General features: G+C 48.4%; 1 protein-coding gene across 2 annotated transcripts in view; it reads right to left on the bottom strand.

Annotated features, from left to right (window-relative positions):
- The window catches only part of ZNF609 (zinc finger protein 609), a 238,538-nt gene that overhangs the window by 167,487 nt on the left and 46,775 nt on the right, over window positions 1-24,276 (bottom strand). For both annotated transcript variants that reach the window (XM_029575833.1, XM_029575832.1), the window contains exon 2: window positions 840-1,719. In XM_029575833.1, coding sequence (XP_029431693.1) covers window positions 840-1,571 — 732 coding nt within the window. In that variant the 5' untranslated portion in view covers window positions 1,572-1,719. The remainder of the gene's footprint in view (window positions 1-839; window positions 1,720-24,276) is intronic.

Raw genomic sequence — 24,276 nt, 5'->3', positions numbered from 1 at the left:
GAAAATCACAAACTCGAGACCTATAGCTTTTCATTGATGTCCTGCCAGAAGTGGGTGCGTCACCAACACAGAAAACTCCTCCTCCTCCTCTTCTCAATCTGTTCTAGAGCGCCACAAGAAGCACGCAGCGCTGTACGGACACATATAGGAGAGAGAGTCCATGCACTGTGGAAGCTTTCAGTCTAGTCAAAAACAGACAAACAAACTCCAATAGCAGCAGCAAACACGCCACACTCACTGTCCCGGGCTCTGGCAGCCCCATCTTCTACTCGCAGAGTCCTTGCCTGTCGGCATTTTCTCTGCAACTCTCCAGGGGGTGCACGCTTCCTGTTACAGCCACCAAAGCACACAGCCAGGGGCCATGAGAGGGCGGGGGCCACAGAGGGCACTCGGTTGCCTGTTCCCAAGCTGCCGCCCAGAGAGTCAGAAAGGAGGGAGACGGGACTAGAGAAAGACTGGGGGGGGGGGGGGGTTTTGGGGATGTGGGCTAACCTTTTCTGCCACACTGAAGGTACCAAATAACTCTCAATGCACGAGTTTGAGACTCCTGCTCCTGACTAACATGCCAAGTCAGCCAAACACTGCTTCAGAGAACTCTCCTGGGTGGATAAAGCATGAAATGCTTTCAGCCGCACACATTTTTTTTAAACTCTGGCTTTTGTCTTTTCTTTTTTACTTCCCTATTTCTATTAATGACATAAAGAGAACCTTCTTGCAAATGAGGATTTAAGTTTAGAAAGAAGTTTGGGGGGGGGGGGGAGGGGGGAGGGAGGGGGAAACCACACACTTTGCCCTGATCCGAGTTTTAAAAATGAAAGCCGTACGCAATGTCATCTTACCTTCTCCACTTTGATCTTCTTCATGGTCCGGCACTCGCTCTCCAGCTCCTCCGGCTCCGGCTTAATTCCCAAAGGATTAAGAATTGCGCTAGGGTCTATGGCTATACTCCCAAGCTGCTCCGGGGCGGCCGCCTCCGCACTCTGCCCGCCCCTTACCCCCAGCACCAGGGGCTGAAGAACGCTGGCCTCCTTCTCGGCAATGGCCCCCAACCCCTCAATTCGCTCCTTCTTGCTTTTAGCCGATCCGCCTTCCTTCTCCTTCTTGGAGCTGGCTGTACTACGGGCTGCCTTGGCGCCCTTCTCCGAACCCTTCGGCGCGCCGGCGCCAAGCCCGCCCGAGCCGGCGCCTTCCCCCGAGCGTCCTTGCGCCTCTTTCTTGCCGCCGCTCGCCAACTCGCCGGCGGAGAACAGGGAGGTCGCCGGGGCGGCCTTCCCGCAATCCTTGCCGCTCTTGCTCCGCTTGGACTTTGTCTTGGCCTCCTTGCCCTGTGGGCCTGGCACCGGGGTCACAAATTTGATATTGTCCGGCAGCGTGGCTACAGCATTGGGCGCTGGGAGACCCACCTCTTTAGAGCCCGACATCTCGAGTTTCTGCTGGTCCTTCTCCAAGTCTGCGTCTAGGTCGATGATCAGATTGCCCACACCGATATCCCACTCATCCCCACTGTCGTAGGTCTCGACTGAGTTTGCATCCACTCCTTTCCCTCCAGAGGCTCCACTGCTCAAGGACATCTTAGAGTCAACCAGCCGCTTCCAAATCCAAGGTCGTGCCCCGCTCCCCCCCCCCCCCCCACCCTGAGTTTTCGGATTGAAGGGAGCGGTTGCAACTATGTCCTCAGGCCCTCCGACATTCGGATTTTCCCAGGTGATGGCATCATTGCTGAAAGGAAAAAAAAAAAGGAGAGAGAGATAAGGCATTAATTTATTTAGTTAGAATCAAGAGAACTGGGCGTAATCTGCTTTCAGCTACAAATCTCCGTAAGCTGCTCAACCCAGCAGAGGCCTTTGCAGGCGTGCAGCACCATGGTGGGGGCATCCTCTCATATTAACGTAGCAAGCAGAGGCACCATAACTTGGGGAGCCATCTATTCCCCATTAGGAACAGATCACAGGCCCACTGCAGGCGTGCCACACCCTGGAGGGCCATCCTCTCATATTAACCATAGCCAGCAGAGGCCTCTTGCAGGTGTTTACACCCTGGGGAGTCATCTCCTCAACTTCCTATAATGAGCAAAGGCTTCTGCGGGGGGGGGGGGGGGGGGGGGAGGCGGGAGGCATCTCTTCAAGTTATTAGAGCAAGCAAAGGCCTCTGCAGGTGTCTGTACAGCACAGCATTATGCACACACACAGGACCACACAGCAGGCAGAAAGATCTATGGGCATGCTCTACAGTTCACACAAATTAACAGAGTCACGGAGATGCAGAGGCGCCTTCCATAACCCACAGGATCACCGTCGGCGCACATCACGCGCCAATCCCTTCACGGACAGGGCACGCACAGGCATTTCATCAGGTGCATGAAGCTTACAGTAATTACCCTTTTCCAGACAAAAATCACTGCCAGTAGAGATGAAAATCATTTCAAAAAGCCATTTACCCACGTGAAAGGGCTTTCTGAATACTGCCCAACCTACACGGAAGTCAAAGAACTGCACTGGACATTTACCAGCATTGCAGTGGAGGCAACCCTGGGGGAGAAAGCTCCATGCATGGTTTACATTTTCAAACGCGGCATGGAGGTTTGGTCAGAAAAACGCAGAAGAAAATCTCTGCGGCTTCCTTTTTTTTTTTCTTGTGCAATTTTCACAGGGCAGGGGGAGGTTCACGTATACTTTGGGGGAAAAAAACGTGCAAACTCCATGAGTAAAAACCACCCTCTGACTTTTCACCTGCCTACAATATCATCAAAAAAACGTGCGACCAACACGCACACATCCACCTCTCCTGGGCGCCCGATGCAATAATCAAATGAGCAGCCACGCTAAATAGGGACGGGCTAGGGATAAACCGTGGGTCCTTGGCATCGGACGCACCAGGAGACGTGTGCGGGTTATGAAAACGGATGCTCAACAAGCGCGTCTGTTTGATCCCGCAGCAGCTAATTTACCGGCACAACACACACGCACGATGTACGCAACCTGGAGGGTGCGTATATCGCGCACGCTGAAAAACAATCTTTCCGTCAAGTCTTTATTTTTTTTCATGCTGCTGCTTTTGTATGGTTCCTCCTACTTAGAACCATCAGACCTTGGCGTGAGGCAAGACTTAATGCCAGCTCTGGGGCTGGTGTGGGAAAATTTTCCATGTTAAAAAAAATAAAACATGAGCTCTGTGCGTTGAGCTCATGGCAATTTTTTTGCATCGGGGTAATAGCTAAAAGCTTCCTTCATCTACACAGCATTTATACGTGTTGAGCACTATTACCTACGCGTTTCACTGGACGTGCGTTTTGGACGCGCTAATCCCATTCCTGCATCGGGAGTGATTCTAGCACGTCCAAGTGCCCATCAAGCTGTGTGCTAGGCTGAGCGCACTTCTACTGAAAATTGCACTCCAGCCCTAGATTTTTATTTCCACGGATTAAAAAATGCAGGTGAAAGAGAAGCAGAATGGGAAAGTCTATGAAAAAGCATGGCAGTTCATGGAAGAGGTAGACGTGAATAATGCAATTATGCAATAGCACTCTGGGGAAACTGAGCCACTGGAAAAGTCAGAGGCTGGTGAGCAAACGAATCAACACCAAAACTCAGCAGTCTCCTGGCTGGCTTTCTACACTCCCCTCAAGAAACACAGCCTCTTGGGCAAAGCGTACTAAAACGCCTCTCTCTCGCTACAAACCAGTTTTGGAGCAGCCGGGGGAGGCGGGGTAACGAGTCGTAGTCCAGTGCATTGCTATGTGAGAGCGCCAAGCCTGGCACCTGCCCCGGGGCTAGTTGGGACTTGGAATAGCACCGAGGCAGCGGTCGCGCCCTCCTTCCTTCTCCACCCCCTGAGGACTGGGGAGTCGCAGCAGCACTTCCTAGCTGGCTTAAAAAGCAGGCTGGTGCTGGCCTCTAGAGGGAAACACGATTGGTGTCTCTCTCAGCCCGAGGCCTGTCACCAAGATGGCCGGGGCTAAATGGACGTGAGAGTGGGGAATCCTGGGTAATGGCAAAGGAAGGCCCATGGCACCAGTTCTCAACCCTGGTCCTGGAGTCAGCTGGAAAGGCCAAAGAAGCAGGGGAATACCTGCCGGATCACAAGACACAAAATTAACACAAACTCAAAAAAAACCCCCAAACTCTTGGGGGTAGATTTTAAAAAGTGCACATGGGCACGTGGATTTTATAACGTGTGTGCGCGTGTTACGAAATCCGTGTGCCACAGGGGGGGCAGAATTTTACCAAATTACGCGAGGCAAAAAATATCTGGCCTCCCCCAGGGAACTTCCTACCTCCCTGCCTAACCTTCCTACCCTTTCCCCTCTCCACCCCCACCCTACCTAAGTAAAATACATTTTTTTTCTCTTACTGCTCCGTTGGAGCAGAAGCACCGGCGCACGCTTCCCCGGGACAGCGGCTAATGGCCACTGTCCCGGCAGGCCTCCGTCCCGCGCCCCCCCTCCCAGACCATGCCCCCCTCCCCCCACCCCTTTTTCAGGGCCTGGCAATTGTGCGCGTACCAGCACTCGCGCCCATGGCCGTTTTAAAATTCGGCCATTATTGTAAAACGTGGGGCAAATACAAGAAGTGTTGATTCACTGCATGCAAAGTAGGTTTCACCACGATTATGATAAGAACTTGAAAAAAAAATAAAAAATAAAACACAGTTCTCTCATTTTAAAGTAATTTAAAGCAGCCTTTCAAACCAGCCGGACTATAATAGTGAGAGCACCGATTATAGAGTAACATCTGGCCTTCAGAGGAATAAAACACACTGAGGCCGATGCAATAATCTGGGCATTAAGAAATTGTGTGGCTGGTTTTCAGGCCATATTTTTAACGCCCAGTTTAATATTTTTTCAACTCCCAATGTAGTAAGCTAAATGCTATGCTAATGCATCAGGAGTTTAAAAAATAAAAAAAAGTATGTTCTGTGTAAAATGTGCATTCGGCACTCATCCGGGAAAAGTTGCGTGGCTGCTTCCACTATCCCGAAGACTTTTTTCACTGTTTTAAGTGCCAGCACAGTAGCACTGGAAACTTAACTCCAGCTCTGACCCAGGAGTTACATTTCCAGCGCTAACAAGGGTGCACTGGCGAAAGGCAGTCTCTCTCTGCATTGGGGAGTGCTGCTTAATGCCCTCATCTGCATGGGATTTCCATGCAAGGGCGCTAAGCAGGACAGTTTACAGAAGAGAACGTATGGGAAGAGCTAGGAAAACAGAGTGGACAAGGCCATAGGGCCAGATGAGGTTCATCCTAGGATACTGAGGGAGCTCAGAGGTGTGCTGGCGGGTCCACTGTGTGACCTGTTCAATAGATCCCTGGAAACGGGAGTGGTGCCGAAAGATTGGAGAAGAGCGGTGGTCGTCCACTTCCACAAGAGTGGGAGCAGAGAGGAACCACAGGTTATCCTCACCTCAGTGGTGAACATTAACGGAGACTCTGCTGAAGGAGAGGACAGTGAATTAACTACACTCAGGAGGATTGCTGGACCCAAGGCAACATGGATTCACTAGGGGGGGGAAGGTCCTGCCAGACAAATCAGATGATTTTTTTGACTGGTAACTAAAGAATTGAATTGAGGAAAAGCACTTGATGTGATCTACTTGGATTTCAGCAAAGCTTTTGGTACTTCCCGCATAGGAGGCTTGTGAATAAATTGAGAAGCTTGGGAGTGAGAGCCAAGGTGATGGTATGGATTACAAACTGACTGACGGACAGAAAACAGCATGTGATGGTAAACGGAACCTATTCTGAAGAGAGAATGGTGTTAAGCAGAGTGCCACAAGGATCAGTGTTGGGATTGGTCCTGTTCAATATCTTTGTGAGCAACACTGTGGAAGGGATAGAAGGTAAAGTTTGTATATTTGCAGATGATGCTAAAATCTGCCACAGACTAGACACGTCGGAAGGAGTAGAGAGAATGAGACGTGATTTAAGGAACGTTGAACAGCGGTCGAAGATATGACAGCTGGGATTCAATGCCAAGAAGTGCAGAGTCGTGCATCTGGAGGGCGGTAATCCAAAAGAGCTGTATGTAATGGGGGGGTGAAGGGCTGACTCGTGCACAGAGCAGGAAAGGTACCTTGGGATGATAGTGTCTAGCGATCTGAAGACGGTGAAGCAATGTGACAAGATGATAGCTAAGGCCAGAAGAATGCTGGGCTGCATAGAGAGAGGAATAACCAGTAAGAAAAAGGAGGTGATAATCCCCTTGGTGAGGCCTCACCTGGAGTACTGTGTTCAGTTCTGGAGCCTGTATCTCAAAAGGGACATTGACAGGATGGAGGCGGTCCAGAGAAGGGTGGCCAAATTGGTGGGGGTCTCCATCAAATGACTTAGGAGGCAAGTTAAAGAACCTAAATATGTCTACCCTGGAGGAGAGGAGGAGCAGGGGAGATATGATACAGACTTTCAAACACCTGAAAGGTTTTAATGATGCACAATGAATAACAAACCTTTCCTGTTGGAAAGGGTTCATGAAATGAAACTCCAGGTAGGACGACTCAGAACCAATGTCGGGAAATATTTCTTCACGGAAAGGGGGATGGATGCCTGGAATGCCCTTCCGGAGGAGGTGAAGACAAAAACAGTCAAAGAATTCAAAGGGGCATGGGATAAAACTCCGTGGATCCCTAAAGGCTAGAGGATGGAAATGAAGAAAAGAGTGCACTGGTGGGACGGTTACTACCCTAAACCAACAAGCCTGATACTTGTGATGCAACTCCATCAGTGCTCTCTGCTTCAATAGCAGGGGGAAAAGAGGAAAAGGGGAAGTAGATTCAGACAGCAACCAACAAGGACACAAGGAATTTTGCGGTCAGGGAAAGCAAATAAGCATGGGGGTAACTTGCTGATGCGGCAGTTTCTACCCTTAACCAATAATCATGAAACTCTTGATGCAACTCCAAACACTGATCTCTGCTCCAAAACAGGAGGTAACGGGGAACTGGACTCAAACAGAAACCAACAAAGGCCCTGACCTTGATGGTCTGGGAAACTGGTAAGTGCAGAAGCTACTATAAGCTTGCTGGGCAGGCTGGATGGACTGTTGGTCCTTTTCTGCCATCATTTCTGTGTTTTAAGCAGTTCTCCCACTTACAGATCGATACTCTAAGGCCGCGGTAGAAACAGTGCGGCAGTGTCAGGCGCACCCTCGTTCCCCACACGCACAGTTCTCTTCACCTACCGCTCGATACTCTCTTCTAATTGCATGCAAATGCATGCCGCGGCTGCGAAGCCTTAGGCAAGCGTTAGGCTCGCGCAACCCATTTTACTGTATAGAGCGCCTATACAGTATCCTGGGTTCGCAGGCCTAACGCTTCACGGCCGCGCTGGTATCTGTCATTTCAAATGTCATTTGAAATGACAGGTACCAGGAAGTGGACAGTTATGTTCCCCGATGCTCAGCAAACTTTCCCCCAGCCCCCGCTTACCTGCCCTGGCCCCGTCCGGTCTCCGGTGCAGCCCCAGTCCTGTCCCCTCCTCCCGAAGCAAAAAAAAAAAAAAAAAACCGAAAAAGTAGCAAGGCTCGGGCCTGCTACGGTAGTCCCTTCTCCTCTCCTCCCGATTTCGGTGCTCAAGGCAGTCACATGTCGTGACGTCACGCCTTGAGCGCCGAAATCGCACGGGCATTCATTCACTGCCGGCGGGGGCCGTGCATTCATCCAGGCAGAGGGAGCCGGAGGCCGCTTTCGCCGCCAGCTCCCTCTGCCTGGATGAATGCACGCCCACCCGGCCGCCTTGAGCGCCAAAATCGGGAGGAGAGGAGAAGGGACTACCGTAGCAGGCCCGAGCCTTGCTACTTTTTCGGGTTTTTTTTTTTTGCTTCGGGAGGAGGGGACAGGACTGGGGCTGCACCGGAGACCGGACGGGGCCTTGAGCGCCGAAATCGCACGGGCATTCATTCACTGCCGGCGGGGGCCGTGCATTCATCCAGGCAGAGGGAGCCGGAGGCCGCTTTCGCCGCCGGCTCCCTCCTGGATGAATGCACGCCCACCCGGCCGCGGCCTGGATCGAACACGCGCCCACCGGCTCCCACCGCCGCCTGGATGAACGGGCGCCCATCCGCCCGCCGGCTCCCGCCGCCGCCTCGATGACCGCACGCCTGGGGGATTCGGAAAGTGACAGGTATTTATACATATATATATACATATATATAAACAACTTACGCTGCAATGTTTTTTTTACACTTTACGGTTTTACCCCCATTTTTTACACTTTATTCCCATTTTAATTTTCGAACACCACACTAACACCAAGTAGAGGGTAGGCGGTAAACTAACAGGTTAAGGACGCGGCAAAATAGCGGGTTACAAAGGAGATAATCTGAGCGCGCGTCACAGTATCGGAGGGGAATAGCTAATTCCTTCATTATACAGCTAATTCGTTCATTTACATATCATATACATGCTGCGTGCGGAAAGGGTTATGCGTCTGTTTTAAGAAGCGCTAAGGACGCGTGAAACTGGAGACTGTATCGCTGGATCGCCTTACGCGTCCGAATTGTGCGCTCCCAGCACGTTACAGACGGGAAATCTTCAACCGCACGTTGCAGTATCGACATGTTAGGGACACACGTTTTCTGTGCGCAAACCTCTTTGTTGCATCAGCTTTAAGTTTTACGCACAGAAAACATGCACTGGAGCGCAGGCAGAAAGGTTCAACTGAATGCACCTTTCTGCATCGGCCTGACACAGAGCACCCCCATTAACGGATCAGTACCCCAGAATCTCCCAGCGCTCCCAATGCCTGCCACCCATGGTCAGTGTGCAGCAGGGATAAGAGACACACAAACAAGCACCGCACTTTCAGCTTTGATGCTACCATGAAGGGTTTTCGCTTGGTTTTTTTCCATCTCTGTTCCCTGTTCAGGCAAAACTAAATTCCCTTTGCTAGCTGAGAAAGAGGGTTGGGGGGAGTCTTTGGGGAGCCTGAACCCTTCAGCAAACTCTAGAAGCCAGCAGGAGGCCCCCCCCCCAAACAGCTGCTACAATACCCCTCTTCCTCCTGGAGTCCAAATGCATCACACCTCTGCAATCCCACCAGTCCCCCAAAAAAACAGCCACAGGTATTCCATGCTGCCCCTCCCATTCCCATGTGACTGTCACATTTGCTTTCTTCCAGTCCCACCTGGCTTTTCTCTACACCACATAATCAGGCCGATGCAATGACCTGTGTGTTGAATTTCAGCGCACAATTCTAACGCACAGCGGCAAGCTAATGCCATGCTAATGCATCAGGATTGTGCTCCTAGCCCGCTATCTTGCCATGACAGACTTAAAAAAATAAAACACACCGTCGAGCCTCTGCCACTTGTCCTCACGGGTAGAGAGAAGCCCTGGCAGCAGATCCAGCGTTAGAAAACTTGACTCCATTTCTAACCAAGAGTAAAAGTCTCTAGTGTTAAGAAAAATGTGCGCTCAGCCAGCACCTCTCTCTCTGCACTGGGAGGAAATGCTCAATAACCTTATTTGCAAGGGTGCCGAGCTGTGCGCACGTTACCGAACGCTTATTTTGTGAGCACAAAACCCCTCGCTACATTGACCGTAAGGTTTACGCTCTCAAAGTTTGCATTCAAGAGCGAGTGAACTCAAATCAATGAAAAGGGCATGTACCTCTTATCAAAATCACCCTCCTTTATACCAGCACAGAAACACGGACACACATACACTGGACATCCTAACTGAAACCCGTTAAGTGTCCGTTACTGTAACTTTAAATCCTGTGAGCAATAGCCAATCACTGAAGTCTCGACGACTGGCACTGCAGCTCACAACTTCCAAACTTGTACAAAACTCAAACCCTCTGTGCGTCATTTATACACAGAAACAAGCCCATTCCTCACCCAAACTGCTTCGGATGAACAATCAAGCTGAACCCCCAACCAATCTTCCCCCGTCTTCACTACTGGTAAGGGAATCTGAAGCAAAGTGACACGGGTCAGACAGCATTAATACGAACCTGCATCTGTGTCTATCATAGACACCAACCCCATCTGCTGCCCTGTTAGTCCGATCGTTTATAAAACAGCTCCAACGTACGGACTTGCATCATCTGTGAACATATTAGATTTGCCACCCATCTCCCGATTATGAAAAGAGAGCTTTTGCAACAGTTTTTCAGTCCATTTGTAAGCATCCAAAATGCCTTCATTATCCACTGCAAACAAACTGCCTATGAACACCACACAAGGCAGCAACCTCCAAGGGTCACCTGCCAGCGTGGGGTCCATTAACAGAGCCACTCGCTCAATCAGCACTTGCCAGATGAAAATCAGGAGATGTCTCTGAACCAGGACACCCCCTCCCTCCTCGGAGAAACAGAGCCCTGAAATTCCATCCCCCCCCCCTCTGGCAACACTCCCTAAGCCAACAGAAACCATTACAGGGTCACAGCACCAACAAGACATTACTCGCAACCTATGCTTCTCTGCCGTCCCTTCTGAATTATTAAACTGGAGAGGGGGGAGGGGGGATGTCAAGGCTCCTTCCATTCCCTCCTCCCTTCTTGTGCAGTGGGCAGAGTGCTAATATGCTGTAATATTCTGTCTGACACGCTCCGTCTGCTCAAGGATAAACCCTGCACTGTTCCCGGAATTCTCCAGCACTATTCCTGGATTCTCTGCTCGGAGGCTACTTTTTCCCCTGGTAACAGCCCCGTTTTTACAGGCTGCAGTAGCCCTGGTGCAGCAGAGGAAGGGGCTGTGGCCAAAGGGCATTCCAGAGGAGCACCAAACCATCCAAGAAGGAACTTCTCCTACCTCCACACAGACCTCTCACGTGTGAGGATCAAGAGTGGGAGCTGTACCGGCACGGAGCACTCTGCCCCCATCTCGCACCACCCAGCACTACCGTATAAAGGACTTCAATAAATGCTCGTCTGTGATAACAACAAATAAGAATCACGTGATCCGTATTCTCCAGGCAATGCGACACTTCATCTCCGGACTCTCGGGAGCTCGTGAGACTCCTGAGAGTTTGGCTAGATACACTTCAAAGCAGAAAAACACAAGAAGCCAAAAAGAGGGGCTTTTCCAACATTTCCACAATGATAGTTAAAATAAGGAGAAATGTAATCTTACAAGTTACTTTCCTTTCATCCTGCTACACCAGTCCAGACATATAGGGCATCTCCGCCTATTAGTGGAAGGAGAAAACAGGACATTCCTTTTTGCGGGACACAGAAAAACCCTAGCCCAAATGAAAAAAAAAAAAAAAAAGGAGAGAAAAATCTGAAAACCATGCCAATGGGCATAAATTGTTTTCAGTGGCCAGGTCATTTTAAATTTTCCGTATTTTTGTTTGTTCATTTTTGGGGATTTTTTGTTTTTTTAAATACGGGTAAAGCCTGGACCCAAAATAACAGGCCCAAGGGAGAATGGAGTTGGGTTTGACAACTCAAAGAGATTCCTTAGGGCAGACTGATCAAGCCTTCTGTTGGGAATCCCTGTCCAAGCAATAATACAATGTGAGCGTGTGGCTGGAGCACCATAGTCACATCGCTGCAGATCTTCTCCATGGAAGCTGATCTCAGGTACACTACTGATGCTGCCATGGCTCTCACACTATGAGCCTTGACATGACCCACCAAATCCAGATCTACCTGGGCTTAACAGAAGGAAATGCAATCTGCTAGTCAATTCAAACATGTGTGCTTGGCAACAATTCCAGGCTTGTTGGTATCTAAAGAAAGAAAAAGCTAGGTGGACTTTCTAAGGACTTCAGTTCACTCCAGGCAGAAGGCCAAGGCTCTTTTGCAGTACAAACTGTGCAGTGCTTGTTCACCTTTGTGGACATGTGGCACAAGCTTATAGTTTATATAAAACCTTAGCCTTCTTCCGACAGGCAGGTCCTTTGGCAGAGATACTGGGATCCTGCCTATGTTCTCCTCAATCCAGTCAAAACCCCATCTCAGGTGGCTCTGGGGTCCTCTGCTGCTGCTGACAAGCACAAGGACTCAGTTTCTGATGGAATTGAGGGGGTGGAGGAAAACATCTCCGATGGATAGAAATTTCTCTTTGGCACCCCAATCAGGAGGGCGGATCTGGAGTGGCAGTGGAGGCAGTCTGAAGTGTCGCATAGTGATCTTTAACCTAAAAAAAACAAAAAAAAAAACAAAGTCTATTCCATGTTACCATTGCTAATGGCAGTGGCTATTCTCTAGGTGAACTTAATAGCAGATAATGTCCTTGATCTCATCTCCAAAGAGATTCTTCCCGTTGCAAGGCACAGAGTGTCTTTCCTGGATGTCTGATTGGAAGTCTGAGACCTGCGGCCAGGCGAGTCTGCGGTCATTAAAACCCTCAGCAGAGAGTCTCTATGCAGTTTCAAGAACAAAGGTAGACCACACCATGCATTTTCCATACTCTGCAACCTTGTCCACCAGTGACTAAGGTGTTACACTTCTTTGGAAGAAGCTGTCATGCTGTCTGTCTCTCTTACACTTTTCAGAATGTCCCACATATACTGACTCATGGAGAGCTGACAGGACACTATGTGGGCAATGAGCATAGTTCCCTGAAAGAAAACTCTCCCCCAAGCAAGTCCAAGGTTTGAAAAATCATTCCCCGAAAGCATCAAGGAATGGGTTCTCGATCTCTTGGCTTTCTTGAGAGCTGATTCAACCACCACTGTCTGGTGAGACAGCAGCTGCTTCTCGAATCTGGAGCCTTCTGGGCACAATATATTGCGTCTTCATTCTTAACCACAGCCAGAGAGAAGGGACTCTCCACATCCTCATCTATATTTCCTGAAGGATCTCATGGGTGGGTACTGCCACAATATTTTGGTGGGTTCTACAAACTGGTTGATGGCAAGCATCTTAGCTCTGGACTCTTCCTCCTTTTGCAATGTGAATGGGATGGCATCTGCCATTCTCTTAATAAAGTTGGCAAAGGAGAGATCCTCCAGAGCATCTTCTCCTTTCCTGCCGAAGAGAGGGGTCCGAGGGAAGACCTGTTGACCCCTCCTGTTCAGAGAAGTCCTTAGATCTGTAGCCATACTCCCAAAAATATTCCAAATTCAAGCCCAACTGGTAGGTCGGAGGCATGGACCTCAATCTCATCCAGCTAATAAACAAGGCCCTCAAATAAGGGAGCACTTGGAGGCCTCTAGGGAGTCATAGCTGCATAAAGGGAATACCACTGGATGTAATCTTCATCCCTCAAGGAATAGGACACATCTATCATGTTGATCCATGAGACATGATCCTCGCGCACAGGGGGCACTTGTCAAAGATACTGGCTTTCTTCTTCTTCAGGGCCATCAGATAAAAAATTAAATGCAGCAAAATCAAACTGCTCAATGTTGTGAAAAACTGATAAACTTACAAAGACAAAAATACCTAGCTAAGGGGATCATTTTGTACGGCTTATCGCGTGCAATAAGCCGCTATTGCACGTAAAAAGTCCCTTTTCACGTGCAATAGCTTGCTAGGGGCAGAGTCGGGGCGGCGAGGAGGCAGACGCTGCGATGTCTTCGCTGGTGGCAAGAAGGTAAGCACCGTTATCTTTGCCAGTAGCGCATCCAATAGCACCACCGTTCACAGTGGCGCTATAGGATGCGAAAGCCAGCAGCGAACACACCACGGTGGCGTGAAGGCTGCTGGCTTTCGCAGGTCCGACCCCCTTCACCCCCCCCGTTTTCGCTGGATTCACCATTCTGCGTTAGAAACCTGGGCAATAAGTTACTCTAAAATAAATGTACATGGTCCATGTCCCTGTCCCAGAGAGCTTGCTATTAAAAAGCAAAGCCCAGGAAAGTAAAGGCAAAGGCTGCTCAGACCATCATCCTTCAGGACGTGTCATGAAAGGACAAGTCATTTTGTTAGGCTGTGCTCTGTATTTTGCATGCCTCTTCCCAGTCCATTCTTCAGTTGTTTGGGCCATATTCTTGTCTTGCACATATCACAGTACATAAGGCCAGCCTGGAGCTCCACTAAAAATGAAAACTCCAGTTTCCTCAAGTGGGGAGTAGCACTCTCAGAAATGGCAAAAAAAAAAAAAAAATCCATCTCATCCAAACAAAAAAAAAAAAAAAAAGAGGGATTTAAATGATTTCTTTTACCCATCAACTGACTTACCTGAAAACCAGTTTGCCAGTACTGTCAGCCCCTCACCGCTAACAAAGCAAGAAGCTGTTGGAGCCCGCACACACTGAGTCCATATTTGTAATGGTGACATCATGACCACGTGCTTTGAAACATAACACTACACTTACAACAAAGAGGCAACATATTTGGATTTTGTAACCATTGTGTTCGGTACAGTATGTCCTGTGATTCTGACAAAAAGCTCAGCTGGAGGTCCCAGCTTGGATCTCGAAATCCTGCACCTGCACACATGGAGGAGGTCAGAGGCCAACCCAAGATCAGGGATCATGGGACTTTCAGATGGGGCAGGGCACTGGAGTCTCTATTGCTCTTACAATTTATTTTTGATGTCTACCAACGAAATGTGCTAGGTCTAAACAGAGATGAGTTTGCATGCTACAGAGAAACGCTCATCTGAATTATTTTAAGAAATGTGTGGTTGTTCGTATGCCATCCGCATCAGAGAAACTGTACATATCCTGGTATAAGAGAGAGGATCATTCCTGTCCATGATATGCTCAAGACAAACCCATCTGGAGACACTACCCCCAAGATGAAGACAGACTTAGTGCAATCCTATAACATTATGGTACCAGAGAAACAATGGGCTCATGTCTGTGGCAGAATTACAGAGAACGATGAAGCTGCAAATCACATGGGATATTACCCAACCAACTGATAAAAAGCTCAGTGCTGGAAATCCAGAAACAAAGTCTGGGGATACAGAAATACCTACAGTACCTGAATGTAATCCACTCTGAAGTGCCAAAAAAAAAAAGCGGAATATAAAATCTAAATAAATCAAGGAAAAACGCTCAAGAACAGCATTGCTTATAGAAGTATCAGTACCAAATAACTTCTGTACTAGGTATGGAAAGAAAGAAGATCATCAAGCACCAACAGATGTAATCAAAGAGCTGAAAAAGGAGGCAGAAAGATACAGAAATAGTTGCAATTATATTGCTTTAAAAACTTCGAAGCCCACCTGTACACATTACATCCTAAAACTTCCATAAGGAAGCCCTCCTTGGCAAAATGTGAAGCGCACTAGAAGAACATATGAGAGTTTAAGAACAGTAAACTCTGTCTTATGAGCGAGGTTCGTTCCTACATAGAAACATGGCAGCAGAAAGAGACCATACAGCCTATCCAGTCTGTCCAGCTCTATAATCCCTACCCTTCAGTTTATACCCTGAGCTTACCTGAATCCAGATACTGTCCTAGTCTCTGCTACCTCCACCACCACCCCTCTCCTGTAAATAAATATTTCTTTAGATTATCCCTGAATCTACCCCTTTTCACCTTCATCCCATGACTCATCATTGTAGAGCTTCTTTTCCACTGCAAGAGGCCTACTTCCTGTTCATTGACACCTTGGAGGCATTTCAATATCTATTATATCTTCCTCATTCTCTAGGGTATACATATTTAGTTATTTAAGTCTACCTCCATATGCATATTAGTTAAATCACAAGCGGACTGTGATACATTACAGGAGGACCTTGCAAGACTGGAAGATTGGGCATCCAAATGGCAGATGAAATTTAATGTGGACAAGTGCAAGGTGATGCATATAGGGAAAAATAACCCTTGCTGTAGTTACACGATGTTAGGTTCCATATTAGGAGCTACCACCCAGGAAAAAGATCTAGGCATCATAGTGGATAATACTTTGAAATCGTCGGCTCAGTGTGCTGCAGCAGTCAAAAAAGCAAGCAGAATGTTATGAATTATTAGGAAGGGAATGGTTAATAAAACGGAAAATGTCATAATGCCTCTAAATTGCTCCATGGTGAGACCGCACCTGGAATAGTGTACAATTCTGGTCACCGCATCTCAAAAAAGATATAGTTGTGATGGAGAAGGTACAGAGAAGGGCAACCAAAATGATAAAGGGGATGGAACAGCTCCCCTGTGAGGAAAGGCTGAAGAGATTAGGGCTGTTCAGCTTGGAGAAGAGACGGCTGAGGGGGGATATGATAGAGGTGTTTAAGATCATGAGAGGTCTTGAACGAGTAGATGTGACTCAGTTATTTACACTTTCGAATAATAGAAGCACTAGGGGGCATTCCATGAAGTTAGCAAGTAGCACATTTAAGACTAATCGGAGAAAATTCTCTCTCACTCAACGCACAATAAAGCTCTGGAATTTGTTGCCAAAGGATGTGGTTAGTGCAGTTAGTGTAGCTGGGTTCAAAAAAGGTTTGGATAAGTTCTCGGAGAAGTCCATTAACGGCTATTAATCAAATTTATTTAGGGAATAGCCACTGCTGTTAATTGCATCAGTAGCATGGGATCTTCTTAGTGTTTGGGTAACTGCCAGATTCTTGTGGCCTGGTCTGGCCTCTGTTGGAAAGAGGATGCTGGGCTTGATGGACCCTTGGTCTGACCCAGCATGGCAATTTCTTATGTTCTTATATCCTCTTAAGGGTGTGGTCAGAGTTGTCCATGGTTTTTCAAATAAGGTCTCACCAGTTAATTATACAGGAGCAATACCATCCCATTTTTTCTGCTGATCATTCCTCTCCCTATGCAGTCAAGCATCGTTCTGGTTTTTGCCATTGCCTTATCCAACTGTCTGGCCCTCTTAAGATCATGAGATACAACCACCCTAGGATCCTGTTCTTATTTCATGCATAGAAGAATTTCACGCCTTGCGTTTTTGTAGCCCAAATGCACAACTTTGCATTTTTTAGCATTAAATCTTAGCTTCCAGACTATTTTTCAAGCTTTGCTAGACTTCTCCTGTTTTCCATGCCTTCCTTGGCGACTTCCCTATTGCAGATTTTGATATCATCTGCAAACAGACAAACCTTTCCCCGATAGCTCTTCCTATTATGGTATGCAGAAAACAAACCTATTTACAGACATAGACCTGAGAAACAGATTACATACAATATCCCAGGAACACTTATCTTTGCACTATGCAAATTCAAGAAGGATACAATCACTTTTTTTTTTTTTTAATTATACCCTAGAAAAACAAGATTCCCCCTTTTCTGTTCTGACTTATTTCCCCCCAATGTACTGTAAAGACCAACTAAAGAAAGGACTCGGGGGAAATAAATACAGGGAGTGTCGCTGTACTGGCATGCAGAATTTATTCTGAAAAGTATACAAAATAAAATTAGGACCGAAACAGGAAAAAAAATAGGGAGAGCCGAGAGCAAAACAAGAGGCAGCAAGAGCCAATTCCATTGATTCCATGATCCTTCTTGTTGGTACTACAGTTCTGGATTTCAGTCCTCACGCCGGTACCCTCTCCCCACTTTTGGTCTGGCTGTAGACAGGCCCTGGGAGCTGCTGCCCCCTGCTCAGCCCCATGGCAATAATGCATGCAACCTCTCACACTCTATGCCACAGATGCCACTGTCCTGCTTCTGCACCACAGCAGGGGTAGCACAGAGGACGTGACACCAGAAGGGCGCTCCGAGCGGGAATACAGCTTCAACATTTGGGTGGGTCCAAGGAACAGCAGCTGCAGACCTGGGCCTGAAGGAGAAGCACAGGGCAGCGGAAATCAAGTGCAAAGCCTAGTGATGGGGCTGCAGCAGGGCAGGGGGGAGTTTGACAAGTAACCGATCAAACACGGAAGGGCAAGGCCTGGGGTAGCCTGAAAAGCTGTAGAGAAAGTGGATTGATATCTGTCACCCGAAGCTAAACCGCCGCTATTTAAAAAATGATCAATTATCTCCGAGCTGCAGTATGTGCCACTGTCACTGAAGCAGATCGGATAGCTCCAGGGACTGAGGGATGAGCGGCACCTGGACACGAGGAGACGGATTACGGCTATTGTTCAGCAACCCCCTCAGAATATCGAGTGGCTCTGCCGCCTGCGTATGCCTCCAAAGATAAAACCTTGTACAACATCAATGATTAAATAATCAGGCAGGGCTGCAGCCAAACCATTTCCCATCTGCTCCCCGCAGCAGCCCTGGCTCTAAACAGCTAATAATCAACTCCCTGACAGCTTATTACAAAGATTTCCAGGCCCCAGAGTCAGTGGCTGAAGTGAAGGGCTGACCTCACTCTCTCTAACAGCTGTAAGAGCCAGGAGAGCATGCAGTCTGGATGCCAGGGCTCACACTGCGCGAGGCTGGCATACAGGCTGCACCATCCTCGCCCGCTCCACACAGGGAGCAAAAAAAAAAGGGAAGCTTTGCCAACTAAAATCAATTCCAAAAACAAACCGTTTGTTAGCGATAACACACCAAATGAATTGGTGTGACTGGGACATGGTTACAAAAGCAGGCACCCAGGCCTCTCTCCAACGCTGCAGTGTCAGTGTGGCGTATGGTGAGACAATCAGACAGGGACACACACACACACACCCCCACCCACCCTTTCTCCAAGACCGCAGTGTAACCACGGGGTATGGGGAACCAGAGCACATCAGACACAGCCTTATTCCAGCACAAGTGCCACTGCCGGGATATGGAAAGACAGAGTCAGGGAAGAACACACACACAATTCCCTTTAATATAAGGGAGACAAATTATGTAACTGTAGCATCATTGCCAACTAACTCCCAAGTTATGAGTCACATTTTCAGCCGGTCCTCGTTTTCATGGGGTTTGTTTTTTTTGGTTTTTTGGGGTTTTTTTGGGTTAATTCTCCAAGCTTTCTGGCACCTTCCCCATTCTGTTAGTAGGAGGGCTCAGAGACGAGAGATTAAAAGCTTGTAAGTGGCTCCCGGCCTGTAGCTCACTGGTGGCTCTGGAACCGCGCCGGAGGTAGGGGTGCTCGGGAACGGGGAGAGTTTATGCTGCGACCGCACAGGGAGGAAAAGTGCAGCACCTCACAGCAACAGATGCAAGCCACAGAAGTAATTAACCTGCCAGATGTTTTGGGGCACTGGAGGGTGAATCCATCCCATCTTCTCAGCCCCAATATAGCAGCTGCCCAGGATCCCTGGTCCCTCTGGAGCTGCTGCCTTACCCCCTTCATCCACCACCATCTGTTCCCTCCAGCTCTTCCAACGGAGCTGCCGCATCTCGGGCCCTGGCAGCACAGAAAGAGAGAGATGCAACAACAGCAGTTTTCTTTACTGCCGGCCAAGTCAGGATTTATGGTAGCCAGCGACCCTGGATTCCTAACACAGTATGCAGCGAGACAATGCAAAGATACAGATTTGCAGTCCAGAAACGAAGGGCTCACCGTTACCATTCCATGCGGCAAAGTTAAAAGTTTTATCCGTCAGTGTATCGGTTTCTCTTTGTTCAGTATTTCTGTTATTCCTGCCTCTCTGCCCCACGAAGCCTCAGGGCACGGCTCCCTGCCTCTCTGTGCAACATTTTGAGGCAATAAGAGGGGACACCACGAAGACCTCGATGCCCGGGACTCTGCTGCTCAAGGCTTCCCATGCCCGGGAGCTTGGTCCCCCGCCCCCGCCGTGCCCTCAGATTTTTCACCGTGCGGGCACAAGTACAAGACGTTCGGCCTATGTGCAGTCCAACGCTCAGCCCATTCAGAGGCACTGGCTGTATCAGCCCAATTTCCAATTTTGGGACATTTACTTTTCAAAATACAGGCCTGGTTTATTAAGCTCCCCCCCCCCCCCCCCACACACACAGAACGGGAGGAAAGCCCCAAATGTTTTCCCACCTCGTCTCGCGTGAGGGCGGATCAGGTTTTCGTTTATTCTGCTTTTTCTGGCCTCCCCCCCCCCTCTCTCTTTCCCAGGTTTTACTTTGCGCAGGCCACACGTCTCCGCTTCTCCCCTCCACACCCCAGGCCCGCCTCTCTCCTCTCTTGTCCCACCCTTGGCCTGTCCTGCAGCCTCTTCCCAAGCAGTTTCACCTTCTCTCTCACTCCCAGAGACACAGCCTGTCCCTCCCCGCCGGTGCAGACTGGGACCAGATGGCGTGAACACTACCACAAGATGCCATTATATTTTTCTAGCTGGAACGCAAGCCGAGGGAGAACCTTAGTTTATTTTCATTTAACAGGCTGTGTCTCTGTATTCTCTCCCTCACCCCCCCTCCCCCCCCCAACACAATAGCCCCTTTTTCCCTGGCGGGGGGTGGGTTCTTACAGACTTCAGCGTCAGTCAGAGACGTGGTTAGACAGATCAGAAGAGCAGCATTCAGCGATGCAGTCCCTGTCCGGTGCAGCGGACCAGCCACCGACACTGAAACACTTGTATTGGTGGCCATTTTATCGCCACACTCTACAGGCACAGGACCGGAGCACTTCCAGATAGTCCTCCTATTCTCACTCCTTTCATAAGCTACTCAGCAAATCAAGTGGATGGAGAGAGAAGGGCCAGCAAGAGAAGCCCGGCTTGCTGCTCTCTTCACACCTGCCTCCTTCCAGCAAATAAAGGAGGAGGGAGGGGAGAGGTGTCCGTCTGTCTGCAGGAAACTACCAGCATCAGAGGCTTGTGGCTCTGGGCAATTCACACAGTCAGATCCTGCTACATAACAAATACACTTTACCACAAACAATTAGCTGCTTGCAAAGCAGTACAGAGGGATTTCAGGTTACTAAGCTACCTAAGGGTTTTACCTGGTCAGCACGCCTCATACCTGGCTGGGAACCAGAAAGTCTGCAACAGTTTAACACCATTACACAAAGGACAAGGAAGCTTTACAAACTTACATTTTATCATAGTAAAGGCATAATACAGTAACTGCCCCATTATCTGGCACTCAGGTATCTGGAATGCTGCCTCATCAAGTAGTTATCAACTCATCCACCAATCCATCTGGGAACAACCGCTGGAGAATAGTCCCCTGCTGCATCCGAACTTGCAGGCCCTTCACCTGACAACATGGATGCTGAGGGCTCAGTAGGATCCTCCACAGTGTGGTCCAGGGATATAAGAGATGTGCTGTTTCAGTCAGGAAACAGTCTACCAGCAGGTGATACAGCTTCAAGTGGAAACAGTTCTCCTCATGGTGCAAGACAGCTTTATTGGGTCAATTCTTTTGTGAACCCAAGGACTTACTTAGGTACTTGATGCATGTGTTTTTGGTGCTCAGTACCTTATTGGTGAGAGTCCATCTCAGTGCAGTCACTGCCTACCACATGCAGATGGACAGCAAGCCCGTCTTGTCTGTTTATCCTGTGGCTTCCAAGTTCATTAAGGAATTTCTATATACAAAGCCATTGGTTTCAAATCTGGTCATTCCCTGGGACCTCAAAGTGATCCTAACGCAGCTCTCGAAGCCTGTTTGAACCTTTGGTGTTCTCTTCCTTGAAGCTTCTTATATGGAAAATAGAGTTTCTGGTGGCCATTACATTGGTTTGACATGACAACGAGCTTCAGGCCTTGGTTTCTTTTTCACTGTACCTTTCGATTTTCCAGAGTGGTGCTCCACAAGCACCTGATGTTTCTTCCTAAAGTGGTTTCCACTTTTTATAACAACCGATCGATTGTATTGCTACGTTCTTTCCGAGGTCTCATGCACATAATGGGACTGTAAAAGGTCATTCATTGGTCTACTACTTAGATAACATAGCATCATCGTCATGCTTCTCAATTGTTTGTATCCTATGACCCCAATATATTGGGAGTAGCAGTTGCTAAATGTACCATTTCTAACTGGCTAGCAGACTATATAACACACTAACATGCGCCAACTGGCCTTCAGACTCCATCAAGGCTCATCAAGTCAGAGCCATGGCTACTTCAGTTCCTCATTTGAAAGCTGTTTCTATCGACGACATCTGCAAAGCTACAACTTGTTCATCTGTGCATACCTCCATGTCCCATTACTGTCTGGACAATCTATGTAGGGTCAACATAACCTCTTCGCAGAGTAGTCCACTCTCCATGTAGGTGCCAAGTTGCTTTTTCAGCAAGTGCTCTACCTATGCAACCGTCAACTTGGGACACCCCACATTAGCTAATTCACCCCTACCTGCCTCCCTGGAGAGTTGACTACCTAGTTAACGGGCCAATGCAGTAAGATGCAGTCAGTTGAATGCACAGTTTTACTCACAGTTCTGCACGCCTTTTCAACAAGTAAACCTTACTGCCAATGTAAAACGTGTGTGTAAAACTGTGCAGTCTGCTTAGCGCCTTCGCATGGGAATCCCATGCAAATGGAGGCCATTAAGCAGAACCCTGGTCAGAGCTAAAGTTTCCAGCACATGATGAAACTACCAATTTCTGCTGCTTCAGCCCATCACGATTCCAGGCAGGCAGGGAGGGGGCTCCACGTGAAGTTTACAGGGAGAAGAAAACAAAACAAACATTTAAAAAGAGAATCCACCAAAGCCAGGCAAGATGAGGGCTGATCCGATGCTAAGTTACAGTGGAGAGGGGTGCTCCACGCACCCTCCCTGTGGCTAAAACAGGTCCCTTAGTGCCATACTTGTTTAAAATGGATGTTTGGTCTGAGCTGAGCACACATTTTCCAGTGTGTACCCTTTTTTTTTTTTTTTTTTTTTTTAACCTCCCGGTGCATTAGCATAGCATTAGCTTACTGCGGGAGTGGCTAATGCCTGTCCGAGAGAGTTACAAAACAGGCCAGGTTTTCATACCCACAATGAATACGCATGAAGTTGATCTGCATGCACTGCCTCCATTTTATGCAGATCTAGCTCATCCATATTCATTGTGAATATCCTGAAAACCAAGCCTGTTTGTGGCTCTCAAGAACCAGAGGTGGCCACCCCTGGCTTAATGCATCGGAAGTTAAAAATAAATTTAACCTGTGCATTAAGAAACTGCATTGAATTTCAGAACCCAGTTTTAATGCACAAGTTATTGCATCAGCCTGTAACAGGCCGATACAGTACAGTGCGCTCTGACGGAGCGCACAGTTAACCTGCCCTTGGACGCGCGTTTTCCCTTACCCCTTATTCAGTAAGGGGAGGAAAACACGCATCCAACCCGCGGCACCTAACAGCGCCCTCAACATGCAAATGCATGTTGATGGCCCTATTAGGTATGCCCGCGTGATACAGTAAGTAAAATGTGCAGCCAAGCCGCACATTTTACTTTAAGAAATTAGCGCCTACCCAAAAGGTAGGCGCTAGTTTCTGCCGGCACCGGGAAAGTGCACAGAAAAGCAGTAAAAACTGATTTTCTGTGCACCCTCCGACTTAATATCATGGCGATATTAAGTCGGAGGTCCTGAAGAGTAAAAAAAAGTTAAGAAAAAAAAATGTAAAATGGGCCGGCGGCTGTCGGGCCGAAAACCAGACGCTCAATTTTGCCGGTGTCCGGTTTCCGAGCCCGTGGCTGTCAGCGGGCTCGAGAACAGACGCCGGCAAAATTGAGCGTCAGCTGTCAAACCCGCTGACAGCTGCTCCGGGCTAAAAGGAGGCACTATGGACGCGCTAGTGTCCCTAGCGCCTCCTTTTGCCTGTTTCTACCGCACCACCTAATTTAAATACTGAATCGCGCGCACCAGCGAGTGGCCGGTGCATGCACCGGGAGAGCGGGCGCTCGTCCGCTCTCCCGCGGACTTTACTGAATCGGCCTGTTAGCTATAAATGAACTGAGGAGGCTCACGAGGCATTACTAGTGCAGGAACTCTCGTACATAATCAATAGGATGAAAAAGCTCTACTAAGCTAGAGAGGGGGGATCCATTCGGCACAGTCACCCTACATGTCATAGCTAATTCATCCTGCTGTCTATGGAGAACACGGTTTACGGCAATCAAACATGCTTTTATCTGGGCTTCCAAGATGGCGGTTTTAAAACAGTTTCCATGCCTCAGACAATTCTACTGCTCATTTTATTTTCTTCTAACTGGCTCCCTCAGTTTCCCTTTCTAAAGTCGTTATTGGAGCAGTTTTATTTATTATTTTCCTTCCAGTGACCTAATATTTGACTATTATGATCACCGTTGCTAAGCAGTTCCCCTGCACCAGATCCTGCATGCCAGTGAAAACTAGATCTAAAGTAGCCACCCCCTCTAGAACCAGTCATTTATAGTGTGTAGACATCTGGAGGTGGGGAGGGGGTAATGAATGACAAGCAGATAGAGGTTGGACTAGAGAATAGGCAAGCTTTTCTCTGCTGTGCTCTGTACACTCCTCTGTTTCCTGTAAGAGAGAAAGGAGGGTAGGAGAGAGAAGGAGACATGACAGAAAGCAGAAGGCTCCCGAATAACCTTCACAGCCTATTCCCCATGCATTCTGGGTATTAAAAGAAAAGAAAAGCACTGCACACTTGTTTGATCAGAGAATGCGAGCACACACCAATTCCAAGGAGGGACCCTGACTTTTATGGTCCAGGGGTA

The sequence above is a fragment of the Rhinatrema bivittatum genome, chromosome 13 (genome assembly GCF_901001135.1).
Source record: "Rhinatrema bivittatum chromosome 13, aRhiBiv1.1, whole genome shotgun sequence".
Classification (NCBI taxonomy): domain Eukaryota; kingdom Metazoa; phylum Chordata; class Amphibia; order Gymnophiona; family Rhinatrematidae; genus Rhinatrema; species Rhinatrema bivittatum.
This window is presented reverse-complemented; position numbering and strand designations above follow the sequence as displayed.